Source organism: Gallus gallus, chromosome 33 (genome assembly GCF_016699485.2).
Source record: "Gallus gallus isolate bGalGal1 chromosome 33, bGalGal1.mat.broiler.GRCg7b, whole genome shotgun sequence".
NCBI classification, from domain to species: Eukaryota; Metazoa; Chordata; class Aves; order Galliformes; family Phasianidae; genus Gallus; species Gallus gallus.
The window spans coordinates 3,426,698-3,439,927 of record NC_052564.1 but is presented as its reverse complement, the minus strand read 5'-3'; the positions used below and the strand labels follow the sequence as shown (position 1 = coordinate 3,439,927).

General features: G+C 49.2%; 1 protein-coding gene across 1 annotated transcript; it reads right to left on the bottom strand.

Moving 5' to 3' along the window:
- Window positions 1–270: 270 nt before the first annotated feature.
- On the bottom strand, window positions 271–12,920 carry LOC777499 (olfactory receptor 14J1-like). The gene is made up of 2 exons (XM_040654700.1): window positions 12,712–12,920; window positions 271–829 (listed from the first exon to the last, which is right to left on the bottom strand). The coding sequence occupies exons 1-2, from the start codon at window positions 12,918–12,920 to the stop codon at window positions 271–273; spliced, it is 768 nt and encodes a 255-aa protein (XP_040510634.1).
- Window positions 12,921–13,230: the final 310 nt, after the last annotated feature.

Sequence of the window (13,230 nt, the reverse complement as noted above, 5' to 3'; positions counted from 1 at the left end):
GTTCCTGCACCCCTCCTGCGTACAGGGCTGCTCTCTGGGATCCAGAGGAGGTGGGAGCTGAGATTAATGATATTCTGATGATTTCTTTATTGATTCAAAGAGCTGGGTTACTTTTGTCCATTAGGATTGCCAGACAGAAGACAAAGGTAGAAAACAAAGAAGAAATGTGATGAACAGTATTGCTTTATTGGAATTAAAACTACCATAGGAACAACAAAGCAGGAGTGAGGGCAAAAAAGATGAAATAAAGGCAGTCTGAGCTTTTCCATTTTAGTGGTGCTGAAGCAATATATGTCCAAACAGTGTCCTGAGAGCTTGCTTGATCTCCTGGTTCCTCATGCTGTAGATGATGGGGTTCATGACTGGAGGTACCACCGTGTATAACACTGCCACCACCAGGTCCAGGGATGGGGAGGAAAGTGATGGGGGCTTCAGGTAGGCAAATGTGGAACTGCTGACAAAGAGAGAGAGCACAGCCAGGTGAGGGAGGCACGTGGAGAAGGCTTTGTGCCGACCCTGCACAGAGGGCATCCTCAGCACGGCCCTGAAGATCTGCACATAGGAGAAAAGAATGAAAGCAAAGCACCCAGATACTAAAGTTATACTAAATACAAGAAGTGAAATTTCCTTGAGGTAGGACTGTGAGCAGGAGAGCTTGAGGATCTGGGGGATTTCACAGAAGAACTGATCCACAGCATTGCCATGGCACAGAGGCAGGGAAAATGTATTGGCAGTGTGCAGCACGGAATTAAGGACCCCAGCGCCCCAGGCAGCTGCTGCCATGGTGGCACAAGCTCTGCTGCCCAGCAGGGTCCCGTAGTGCAGGGGCTTGCAGATGGTGGCGTAGCGGTCATAGGACATGATAGTGAGAAGATAATATTCTGTTGAAAACAAAAACAAAAAGAAAAAGACCTGTGTGGCACATCCTGCGTAGGAGATGGCCCTGGTGTGCCAGAGGGCATTGGCCATGGCTTTGGGGAGAGTGGTGGAGATGCAGCCCAGGTCGAGGAGGGCGAGGTTGAGGAGGAAGACGTACATGGGGGTGTGCAGGCGGTGGTCGCAGGCTACGGCTGTGCTGATGAGGCCGTTGCCCAGGAGGGCAGCCAGGTAGATGCCCAGCAAGAGCCAGAAGTGCAGGAGCTGCAGCTGCCGCGTGTCTGCCAACGCCAGGAGGAGGAACTCGCTGATGGAGCTGCTGTTGGGCATCTGGTGCTTCTGGGCACCAGGACCTGTGGGCACAAGAACCTGTCCAAGAAGTAGGAAAGTTAGTGATGAGGCATTCCATGTGGGTAATGTTCATTGTTGTCAGTGATGTGAGCTACATTTCATGCAGTTGGTTTTGCCATGAGCACCTCTGCGCTTTTTGTCTCAAGGAAGCTGCTTTGTCCCTTTGTGTACATGGGAACGTGGTGGTGCTGTGGTGATGTTCTGTTCAGAATTTGTCAGATGAAATCACTTCTAATGCAGAAGTGCTTGTCAGCATCTGCATTACCAGTGCCAGAAACATGGAGGTTGAAAAGAAAAGCTTTAATGATGTTGTTTTATCCTGCACAGACTGGTCCCACTCACCACGGCCAGGAAGTTTTTAAGTCAGAAATCCTGAGCTGTTCTGCCACACACATTGTGAATGGTAGTGAGAGATGTGGGGCAAAGGGATTCACTGCTGCTTAGTGCAGGGTAAGGGGAGCTGTATGGGCTTGTTTCCAAACACTCTGAACATGCAACTGTTCAAAGGGAGAATGCCCTCCCATGTTACCTTGAAAAGAATGCAGACCCTGCTGAGAGCAGAGAAAACCACTGCCCATCCCGGAATGCTCACCCTTTCTCAGGGGTCCTGAGCAAGGTCTTATCACCACAAATCTGGCAAGCGACACCTAAAAATTCATTTCACCAACCTCAGAGCATTTCCTTCATATAGCATCTGGCAGGCTGAGTGCTGAGCCTGGCAGGCGGCAGAGTCCCTGCCCCGGCACACAGCCCCTGGGGCACAGCAGGGACCCTGCTCTGCACCACAGCCCTGGGCACCCGGCTGCACCTCCGGCTGCACAGCCTGCAGCCATCCTGGGACATGCAGTCATCAAGGCTGTGCTCTGATGCTGCAGCATGGAAACCATCAGTTGAAGCACATCTATCTCCATGACTAGGAAACATGGTGTGTCTTCAGACTGCTATGTATTGTCTCTAATTTAGTGATCCCTCTATTAAAAGCGGCTGCACTGCCTGCAGCCAGAGACTTACCTCGTCAAGAGCTGTGAACAGTCCTCCTCCAGTGAGCTCACAGCCTGCTCACGCTCATTTTCCTTATAACTTCATGCCACCTGCAGATCATGTCCCCTGTACTTTTGTGCTGTACAGAGGATCTGCTCCTAGGCACAGCTGTCTCTGTGCAGATATGCCCCCTTGTAGGAGCTCCCTGTGTCCCAGGAGCACAGCCAAGCTCAGCAGCAGAGGATGTCATTTTTTCCTCCCCACTCATCTCCCCTGAGATGTCCCTGGGTCTCCATGGCCAACAGCTCCTGAAAGACAACAGCATCATGACTGTACTTTGAAATCTGCTGCATTAACCACCAGATGTCCAGAAGACACTGACCAATTATAGACATATGGTTAGTCCTACCAGAGCGTGTATGCTGTAACCAAAAGGGCACACAGAGAAGGACAGGGAGGGGTGGAGTTCCCCTGTGCAAGGCACTGATTCAGCTGAAGCACTACAGGCATCTCATCACTAGATGGAAACCCTGGGGCTGAAATGGGATTCAGCTCCCTGTTGGACCCACAGCAGCTGGGATTTCTCTGGATCAGATCAGATGTGCACAGTGAGCTGCCAGCATGTGAGCTCCTGCTCTGAGTCCTTGGTCCTTTCCTTCCTCACCTCACTGTTTATTAGTTGGACTGGGCTTCTCGGAATCCTACGTGTCAGAGACAGGTGGGAAATGTTGGTGGAAGGCAGATGTGCCCTTGGTGAAAGAGGACGTGATCAGGGAATACCTAAGCAAACAGGATCCTGAGTGACAGGAATCACAGAATCCTTGAAGGGCCTGGCTTGGAAATGGCCTTAAAGACCATCTAATTCCAACTCCCTTGCTGTGGGCAGAGCTGTCACGCGGTAGATCTGGATGCCTGGGGCCCTCGGCATCTTCAACATCTGCAGGGATGTGTCACCCACTATTTCTTTGTGATTCCTGTTCCACACTTGCTCCATGCCCCACATCATGATCTTAGGAATGTTTGGAGTGCGTTCCAAATGTCTGATGTCAGGTCACCCAGTGAGGCTCTGCAGTCTCTGCCCATGGAGGTTTTCAAAATGCATCAGGTGCAAATGCTGAACAACTTGGTCTGTCCCTCTTTGTCCTGGGTTGGACTGCAGACATCCCCCAGGTTCCGTACCAGCCTGGGTCATCATGTGATCCCATGTGCTCATGGCCTATTGCTGATGGGAAGAGAGCAGATGTTTCCAGAGCATGAAGCGTCCTGTGCTGCATGTGACCATCGAAAACAAGGACTGAGAGCACGAAGACAAATCAGAACCACAGTGTGACTCTGTCAGTGCAAAGACTGAGAGCTGTCACAGAAGGTTCTGGGCAGGGAAATTCTGAGGGGTACTCAAGGCTCTGTGCAAGACACAAATGGATCTCCTTTTCTTGTTGAAGCTGTAAGTCTGAAAGATTTTCTTGTCAATAAAACTGAAGCAAAGTTCGAAGACAAAGATAGAAATGAGCAAAAATGTGTTAACGCACTTCTCAAGTTCAGAAATACTGATAAGTTCTTTTTCTTTTTAAATTGTAACACCAGACTTTGAGGCAATTTTAAGTAATTCCTATAATTATAATTTATTGTAGAGAATGGACAGTGCTTTCCTGAACTGTGTTTACACGACAGATATCTTCAGGTACAGGGACACAGACAGCGGTGCCAGTGCCAATGCCCTGTGACTAATGCCCAGCGTCCACCGCTGCTCTACCCTGCTGCGCATTTCATGTCCCTCATCCTCCAGGTGTCTCCAGCTCTCCTAAATTAATGACCATGTTGAAGGGCATGTTTTCAGCAGGCCATCTGGACACAGACGCTCTTCCCACTGCTCTCCACATTTCCCATCCATTACACATGGCTCACTCAAATACCTGCCAACTACCTGGCTGATTGGTGACCTTCAGGGAGATTATAGGAACCTGCTCCATCTCTCCAAAGTCTGATGGACTCTCTTGTCCACTTCTTAACTGTGATTATATCTATTCCTTCCTATCCCTGTCTAACTCATTTCTTTTACAAGTATTCCTTGTGAAACACAAACCTTGTTAGATGCAGCTTGGAGAAGGCATGCAGTTGATCACCCTGTTTTACTGTTCTTTCAATTGCATCACGTTTCCTCCTGTTTATTGGCAAAAAAAGAGAAATCATTCCTTGCCCACGTGCAGCTGGTTCTCTGAGGAAAGGCAGTGGGAGTTGGTGCAAAGGAGGTTTAACAGTGAGCGGGTGTCTGCAGAGGAGAAGAGTGATGTGAGGAAAAGTGATGTCAGTCCCATGGGGCCAGTGGGAGTAGAAATGGGGTGGGGAAGTTGAGGAGGACATTTGTCCACGTCAGTGAGAGAGCAAAGCTCATTAGGGGACATCCTGGGTCAGTATCAACTGCCAAGTGCTGCTTTAAATTCTTGTTTAAACACAACCATAAATAAATAAATAAATAAATACGGAGTCTTCTTAAATGCCCATCTGACTCTTGCTCTTTAAGCTTTCTCCAGATAACTTTTCATTTTGTTGTGTAAGTTCTGAACACCTGAAGAAGATGACAGGAAGGCACAAGGCACAGGAGGGCTCCTTAGGCTGTAATGTGCCCATGGGGGCATTTGCTGCTGAGTCCATCAACCTCCAGAGCAGGGAGAAGATGGCATGAAGTGCTCAAGAAGACCAAGTCAGAAGGAACAGAGAAGTTTCTTGGAGTATTAATGGGCCCCACTGAGGGCCACTAACAAGCAAGCTTCCCCAGGGACTTGTTAGAGCAGATAATTGGAAGCCATGGTTACAGGCAAGCAAAGGCACTGGGATGGTGGCTGTGATGCTGAGAAAAGCCTCCTTTGTGTTATGAAGCAGAAAGGCCAAGCCCTGATCAGGGCTGACCCTTGGCAGGGAGATCCTGTCCCTCATGCTGGCTCAGGGCCCTTCCTGGGGCATCCTGAGATGGGTGTTGGTGTGAGGTCAAATGAAAGACAAGTGGACAGCAGCTCCCAGGCTCTGCATGGGGCGCAAGGATGCCATGAGGCCCAAGTCCCACATGGGCAGTGTATCTCATCCCAGACTGTGGGATGTGAGAAGGGCCCAGTCTGAACAAATAGTCAGTGACAATAGAACTTGGAACTTCAGATCTCTGAGGCCTAGCTGGACACTCCATTTCTTCACTGGGAGTGTTTGGTTCTGGGGATGCCATGTTTGATGCTCACCCACATGCAGAGCTCCTGACTGACTGCAACACCTCTGCGCTCGTATCAGCTGTGATATAATGCAGTGGTGCTGAACTCACTGAGATTTTCTCCCCTTAATTCACAGTGCTGTGACTCTGACAACACTGTAATCCTGACCACTGCCACAACTCAGTAATTCTGACATCACTGCTCTCTACACCACCGAGACAACACAGTGACTCAGGTGTCAGTAAGCTCCTATCCACTGCGACAGCATAGTGACTCCAACATCATCATGCTTGTACCCACTATCATAGAATCCTAGACTATCCTGTGCTGGAAAGGACACACAAGGATTATCAAGTCCAACTTCTGCCTCCACGCAACCACCCAAATAGCTGACCATATCAGTGAGAGTGTTGTCTGAATGCTTCTTGAACTCCTGCAATCTTGGTGCTGTAACTCCTTTCCTTGGGGTCCTCGTCCAGTGATCTGCTTTGGGCACACTCCCATAGTTTTATGTCCTTTATGTTCTGTGATGCCCAGAAGTTCACCCAGTGCTCCAGGTGAGGCTGCGGCAGTGCAGAGCAGAGAGGGACAATGACCTTCGCTCAACCAGGACCCCCACATCCCTGATAGCAAGACAGTGTCCCATCCCCAGTCAGTGTGTGTGTCCAGGGTTGACCCTACCCAGATGCGGAATCAGTCCCTTGTTCTTGTTATACTTCATGTGGTTGCTGCATGCCCAGTTCTCTAACTTGTCCACATCTCTCTGCAAGCACTCTCCACCCTCAGTGGAGGCAACAGCACCTCCCAATTTGGTATCATCAGCAAACTTCCTCAGAACATCCTCTGGTCCTACATGCAAGTCACTGATGAAAACTTTAAGGAGAAGTGGCCCTAAATGGAGCCCTGGGGAACCCTGCTAGTGACCGTCCCCCTGCCTGATGGAACACGTTCACTGTAATCCTTTGGGCCCGTCTCATTGGCCAAATGCTCACGCATCATATTATGTTTATGTCTAGTGGTTTTGCAGGAAATCTTATCCTGAAGGATACTGTGAGGAACAGTATTCAAAGTTCTACCCAAATCCTAATAGTTAACATCATTTGGCTTCCTTTTGTCAATTAGATGGGTGACTTCTTACTGAAAGGACATCAAGTTAAATAGGACCTTCCCTTCATGAACTCGTGTTGGCTGTGACCAATGACAGAATTGTCCTTCAGGTGTTTTTCACTGATTCCCAGTAACATTTTCTCCATAATTTTACCAAGAACTGGAGTGGGAATGGCACATCCGTAACTGCTAATTTAATCTTTCTTCTTCTTCTTTCAAACGGGAACAACGTCTGTGAGATTCCTCTGAAATGGGAACTGGCATGACCCTAGGCTTCTTCTGATGCCATTCAAATGAGAGCCCAGAGCAAAGTAAGGTGTCATCAGTGAAAGAATGTAGATGTGCCAAAGATTTTGTAATGCATTTGGTAATTTGAACTCCAGAGTATGCCAAAGATGGAGCAGAGAAGAAGATCTGACTCTTCTTTTGTGAGCTCATCCATTTGGTCAGCGAAATAACACGACATGCTCCATGGGGACAGGTGCAAAAGGCACACTGGGTGCCCTGAGCACAGGGCTGTGGTGGCATTTAGGATGGCCAAGAATACCTCCCTTCTGGCCCTCAGTTGATGCTCAGGAAGGAGGTGTCTGTCTCAGAGATTTTCCAACCCACTTTACAAGCACCAGCACACAACTAGGATCACCACAGGCACCTTGGGCATCACTGAGCGTCTTTGTGTGAGCAATGCAGTCCCTGTTGAATAAAGACCAAGGAGTCAGATGAGGGGCTCACACACAGACACCTCATTGTACACATTTGAATTCAACTAAGAGGACTCCCGGCTCCCATGGACCTCTGGGGAACTGATCCCATTTCAGTCCCAGGTTTTCCATCAGCGGATGAGATGCCGAAAACTAGGGCTAGGATGAGATGGTGTGACAGTAATAAGACAAATGGAAATGGCTTTAAAGTACAGAGGGGAGATTTAGTTCAGCTTTTAGGAAGAAATTTTCTACTCAAGAGAAGTGGAACAGGTTGCCCAAAGATATTCTGTGTGCGCCATCCCTGGAGGCATTCAAGGTCAGGATGGATGGGATCCTGGGCTGCCTGATCTGTGGTTGGCAGTCCTGCTCATGGCTGGGGGCTTGGAACTAGGTGCTGTTTAAAATCCCCTCCAATCTCAGGCTTTCTGTGATTCTGTAATGATATGCCTACACAGCCTCAGCTCTACCAGTGCTCAGAACAGGGGAAATAATCTCCTCCCTGTCCTTCTCTGTTTGTCATTTTTGTTACAGGTCATGAGCAGTGGTTTCCAGATTTGGTTTTTGCTTCCCTCACGGTAAAACTTCTTTTGGTACGAAAAAAACGTGCTTCTGGAATCCAGTGGACGTGTTGATTAGTGGATCTGACTTTGAAGTGCATTCTGCAGTGATGACTGTGCTGCCTTGCCGGAGCTGTCAGCACAGGAGGGCCATGGATATCTCCAGGGAGAGCTGTGGGAAATCACCTCCTCTGCTGCTGAGCTGGGCCGGGCTCCTGGGACACAGGGAAGCTGATAGAAGTGGGCAGTGCTACAGAGAGACAGCTGTGCCCAGGAGCAGCTCCTGAGCACCACACAGCAGGGCTGGGGCCATGACCATCCGGAGATAGGGAGGAAAGAAGGAAGAGAGCTTACAGGCTGTGTGGCACAATAGCAGGCTGAGAGCTCACTGGAGGTGCATTTCTCACTATTCTTGACAAGGTAAGTCTTTCGCTCTAGGCAATTGCTCTGATTTTTCTGGAGGGATCACTAACTCTGGGACATCCCATTGGATATCTGGCTGAAGGTGCTCCATGTTTCTTTACTGTGGAGAAAGAGCTGCTCCAGCGGAGGGCTTCCGTGCTTCATTGTCAGAGCACAGCCCTGAGGGCTGCGTGTCCCAGGACAGCTGCAGGCTGTGCAGCCGGGGGTGCAGCCGGGTGCCCAGGGCTGTGGTGCAGAGCAGGGTCCCTGCTGTGCCCCAGGGGCTGTGTGCCGGGGCAGGGACTCTGCCGCCTGCCAGGCTCAGCACTCAGCCTGCCCGGGGAGCTGCCCAGGGCGCTGTGGGGAGACGTGTGGGGGGAGGGAGCCCCCCGGCAGGGCAGGGCAGGGGCCTTCTGCTGCCACAAATGCTGCCTGGGGCAGGGGGATCACAGCTACACTGCACCCCAGAATGTTTCCAAGGGCACTCTGTATGAGGAGAGGCAAGGCAGGGATTGTCTTCTTTCTAATCTTAGGGAAGGGAAAAGGACTGGAGGCAGAAATCTAAAAGGGGCTGTCAACAGCAGAGAGATTCTACATGCAAGGAAATGCTGTGAGGTTGGTGAAATGAATATTAGGTGTTGTTTGCATGTTGTATGGTGATAAGGCATTGCTGAAGTACGTTGAGAAATGCTGACTATTTAGTGATGAGCAGTTGATTCCTTTGCTGACATCAGAGTCTGACTTCTTTTCACAGTGTTATGGGGGTGCAATCATTCTCCATCTTCTAACTTGTCAAGCTCAGAGCAATTAGAAACATGCCCAACCATCTCCACTTACTCTGCACCAAGCAGCTGTGAATCCCTTTGCCTCTCGGGTCTCATAGGCAGTCATACTGAGAGCACCAGAAGCACTCAGAATTTCTCAATTCAGCAAACACTCCGTGGACACACTGAGCGAGAGGAGGGAGAAGAGAAAAAATTTCACTCAAATTTATTTTTATGACCCACATATTTCTGGCTTTGAGCTCACAGATGCTTACAAGCACCTCTCTATTAGAAGTTACTTCATCTGACCCATTTTGTAAAGAAAACTTGCCCTCACACAAACACCACATTTCCCTGTATCTACGGGGACAAGACTGCTTCCTTGAGAGAAAAAGTGCAGAAGCCCTCCAGGCAAACTCAGCATCATGGGATGTAGCTCACATCATTGTGACTGAATGAACATTTTCCACACAGACATCTCTGACTTGAACCTTTGTACTCCTTGGACAGGTCCTGGTGCCCAGAAGTACCAGATGGCCAACAGCAGCTCCATCAGTGAGTTCCTCCTCCTGGCGCTGGCAGACACGCGGCAGCTGCAGCTCCTGCACTTCTGGCTCTTGCTGGGCATCTACCTGGCTGCCCTCCTGGGCAACGGCCTCATCAGCACAGCCGTAGCCTGCGACCACCGCCTGCACACCCCCATGTACTTCTTCCTCCTCAACCTCGCCCTCCTCGACCTGGGCTGCATCTCCACCACTCTCCCCAAAGCCATGGCCAATGCCCTCTGGGACACCAGGGCCATCTCCTATGCAGGATGTGCTGCACAGGTCTTTTTCTTTCTCTTCTTCATCTTGGCAGAATATTCCCTTCTAACCATCATGTCCTATGACCGCTACGTTGCCATCTGCAAGCCCCTGCACGACGGGACCCTGCTGGGCAGCAGAGCTTGTGCCACCATGGCAGCAGCTGCCTGGGTCACTGGGTTTTTCTATTCCCTGCTGCACACTGCCAATACATTTTCCCTGCCTCTGTGCCAAGGCAATGCTGTGGATCAGTTCTTCTGTGAAATCCCCCACATCCTCAAGCTCTCCTGCTCAGAATCTTATCTCAGGGAAGTTGGGCTTATTGTGACTAGTGTCGTTGTTGTACTTGGGTGTTTTGTCTTCATTGTTGTGTCCTACGTGCAGATCTTCAGGGCCGTGCTGAGGATGCCCTCTGAGCAGGGACGGCACAAAGCCTTCTCCATGTGCCTCCCCCACCTGGCCGTGGTCTCCCTGTTTGTCAGCACTGACTTTTTGGCATATCTGAAACCCCCCTCCCTCTTCTCCCCATCTCTGAACCTGCTGGTGTCATTTCTCTACTCGGTGGTTCCTCCAACACTGAATCCCCTCATCTACAGCATGAGGAACCAGGAGCTCAGGGATGCTCTGAGGAAAATGATGCCCTAGTCACATTTCAGCAGGGATAAACTTCTTATCTGTCTCTGCAAATGACTCACAGTCTGTCTCATAACAGCCCTGTATTATGTTTCTTACTCTTAATAATTTGTCTTTATTTATGTTAATAGTTACGTTTTCCTTTTCTATTCACATACACGTGTGTGTGTAATTATCATTAATGGTTATCACGGTCTTATACATGTGTTTGGCTTCTGACCACTTCTACTGAGATATCACCCTGCTCTCTTTCTCCTGAAGCCCGTATGATCCTGGGTCAGTGCTGACTCCCACAGCCTCTGTGTTCCATCTCTGTATCTGCAAGCAAATGAGATGCCAGCAGGCACCGTGGAGATTATATAGGCTGGATTATTGGAAGGTATCAGTGTATTAGGCGAAGAACCAATGTGTTATATTAGGGTATTCTCGTCCTAAATCTTAGCAGTCTAGCTGCCTGTGGGGCAGCATGGCTAGGCTGTCCTGCAGAAGGAAGTCACACGGAGACACTGTGCTGCAGGGCTGGGACCCCAAAATCACCCTGGAACTCAGCGCCCGGCTGTGCTGTGCTCACCTTGCCCAGCTCCCAGGTGCCCCCTATGCTGCTCTGTCACTGCCCCTCCTCAACAGGATGGGGGAGAAAACACAGTTAACCAATTCCTGGGTTGAGGCAAAAAGCACTTTATTCTTTCCTTGTGTAAAACCCACTGACAACAAAAGGTGTGTGTTAATGGCTGCGCATCAAATGCAGGTTTTTCTGCACACTTGGGAACAGCTTTGAATACAGCACCACTTTCACCTCAGTATATTACTTGGAACTACACCTAACCCACAATGCATTTATCTAATATTTTATGTAATTTGAAAGAGTTCCAACACAGAAATCAGCTCAGAGTCAGTTAAGATTTCACATCCCTCTTATTCCTCACCTATTTACTGTAACTGAAGTGATTTCCTATGTTTGTACTTCAGTTTTGTTGTCTCATCTCCTGACCTCCTTTCCTATTATTTATCTATAACTCCCTAAATTACCCCTCTTTACCAGTCTGTAGTTCTTGTTCTTGCTGTCACACCCAGTCTGTTGTGTCACTGCAGCTCGGGTAATGATTCACTTCTGAATGCTTTGGTCATTGCTGAACTCCAGCTCATTCCAAGAAGAGATCTCTGGATACCGAAGTGAAGGTTGCTGTGTTACAGAAACACACTTATCCACCAGGTGCCAGCTGTAAGCAAAAAAAAAACATCTAATGAACAATTTCCTTGTTTATGCAGTTAGAAGATTAATTTTACTGTAACACAACCTTTGTCCATGGTTTTACTGTGTTTTGTTTAGCTCAATATTTTCAGGATCTAAATGGAAAATCAGTATTTTCCCAAAGCTTCATTAAATTTTGCAGTTCTTTATGGTCAGAATGATAATGTGGACGCTTTGACAGTGCATTGGTAACACAGACCAGTACAAAAATCTACTTGGACTTCTGAAAGGCCTTTGGCATGGTCCACATCACATCCTTATCTCTATAGAGAAGTAGGTGAGATGGATTTGAAGGGTGGTTTGTTCACGGGATAAGAAATTGGTTGGAAGGTCGCAGCCAAAGGACTGTTACCAAATGACATTTTCCAAATGGGTCTCTGGGAAATGGGCTCCACCATCACAAGTGGTGTCCCCAGAGGTCAGCCTTGGGACCAGAGCTCTTCAACGTCTATCAGTGGCATGGATGATGAGATAGTGTGCACCCTCATTACGTCTGCTGGTGACACCGAGCTGCGTGGAGAAGTTGGCACGACAGAATGAAGGGGTGCCATCCAGAGGGACCTGGACAGGCTTGAGAAGTGGGCCCAAAGAAACACCATGAGGTTCAACAAGATCAGGTGCAAGGTTTTGCACTTGTGTTGGAACAATCGCGGGTATGAGTACAGACTGCGAGAGCTCCTACTTGTGAGGAGCCTTGCGGGGAAGGTCTTAGAGGTCCTGGGAGAAGGAAACCTTAACAGGAATGCTTGCAGCCTGTGAGGCCAACTGTACCCTGGGCTGCATCAACAGAGGGGTGCCCATCAGAGTGAGGGAGGGCATTGTCCTTCTGTAGTCAGCTTGCACTTGTGCATGGCATTGCTCTGACCCATGTATTCATGTGAACATCCTTGCACATGGCCTTGTTGATCTTGATGAGGTTCTCACAGACCCACCTCTGTATCTTGTCACGGTCCCCCTGGGTGGCACCCCTTATCTTTACTGTGTTGACCACATCACAGAAATTGGTGTCACCCACAAACTTGCTGAAGGTGCACTCAACAGCGCTGTCCAAGACAGCAACAAAGAGATTACATAGCACCAGTACCACTTGAAAATCCCTGAAAAATACTGTTCTCTCCAAACAGCCACTGAGCTGTTGTCCACAACTCGGGCTGTGACCATCCATCCAATTCCACATTCAGTGAGTGGTCCATCCATCAACTCATGCCTCATGCCTCTCTCTTCAGAGAGAAGGGTCTCATACAGGGCCGTATCAAATGTCTTCCACCGGTTCCGGTAGACGGAAAGTGCCATCATCTCACAATCTACCCTCCAGGCAGTGTACCAACTCATCAGCTTCTCTTGGCCTGACAGCACACCACACAGATGAAATCTCACCATGACCTTTCAAGTCACAAGCCTGATGCACACCTTTCAGGAAGACATGTCCAAGTTATGTGCTCATCATGTGCTTATGGGCAAGGGATGTGAAAACAAGGACCCAAGGCCTCTTTCTGTATGCAGGCAATCAGCTTCTCAGGCAGAAGGGATCTCTCAATCCACCTGCCCAGCCGGTGCCTTCTGCTGGCTTACCACAGACAGGGGAATGACCATGAGCTGCATT

Excerpts from the sequence above, each read along its gene's own strand:
- LOC777499 (XM_040654700.1), bottom strand. The coding sequence starts at position 12,920 with ATGGCACTTTCCGTCTACCGGAACCGGTGGAAGACATTTGATACGGCC. Across the intron at positions 830-12,711 it reads TTTTCAGGGATTTTCAAGTG|GCCCCTGCACTACGGGACCC; the intron begins GTACTGGTGCTA and ends CACCATCTGCAA.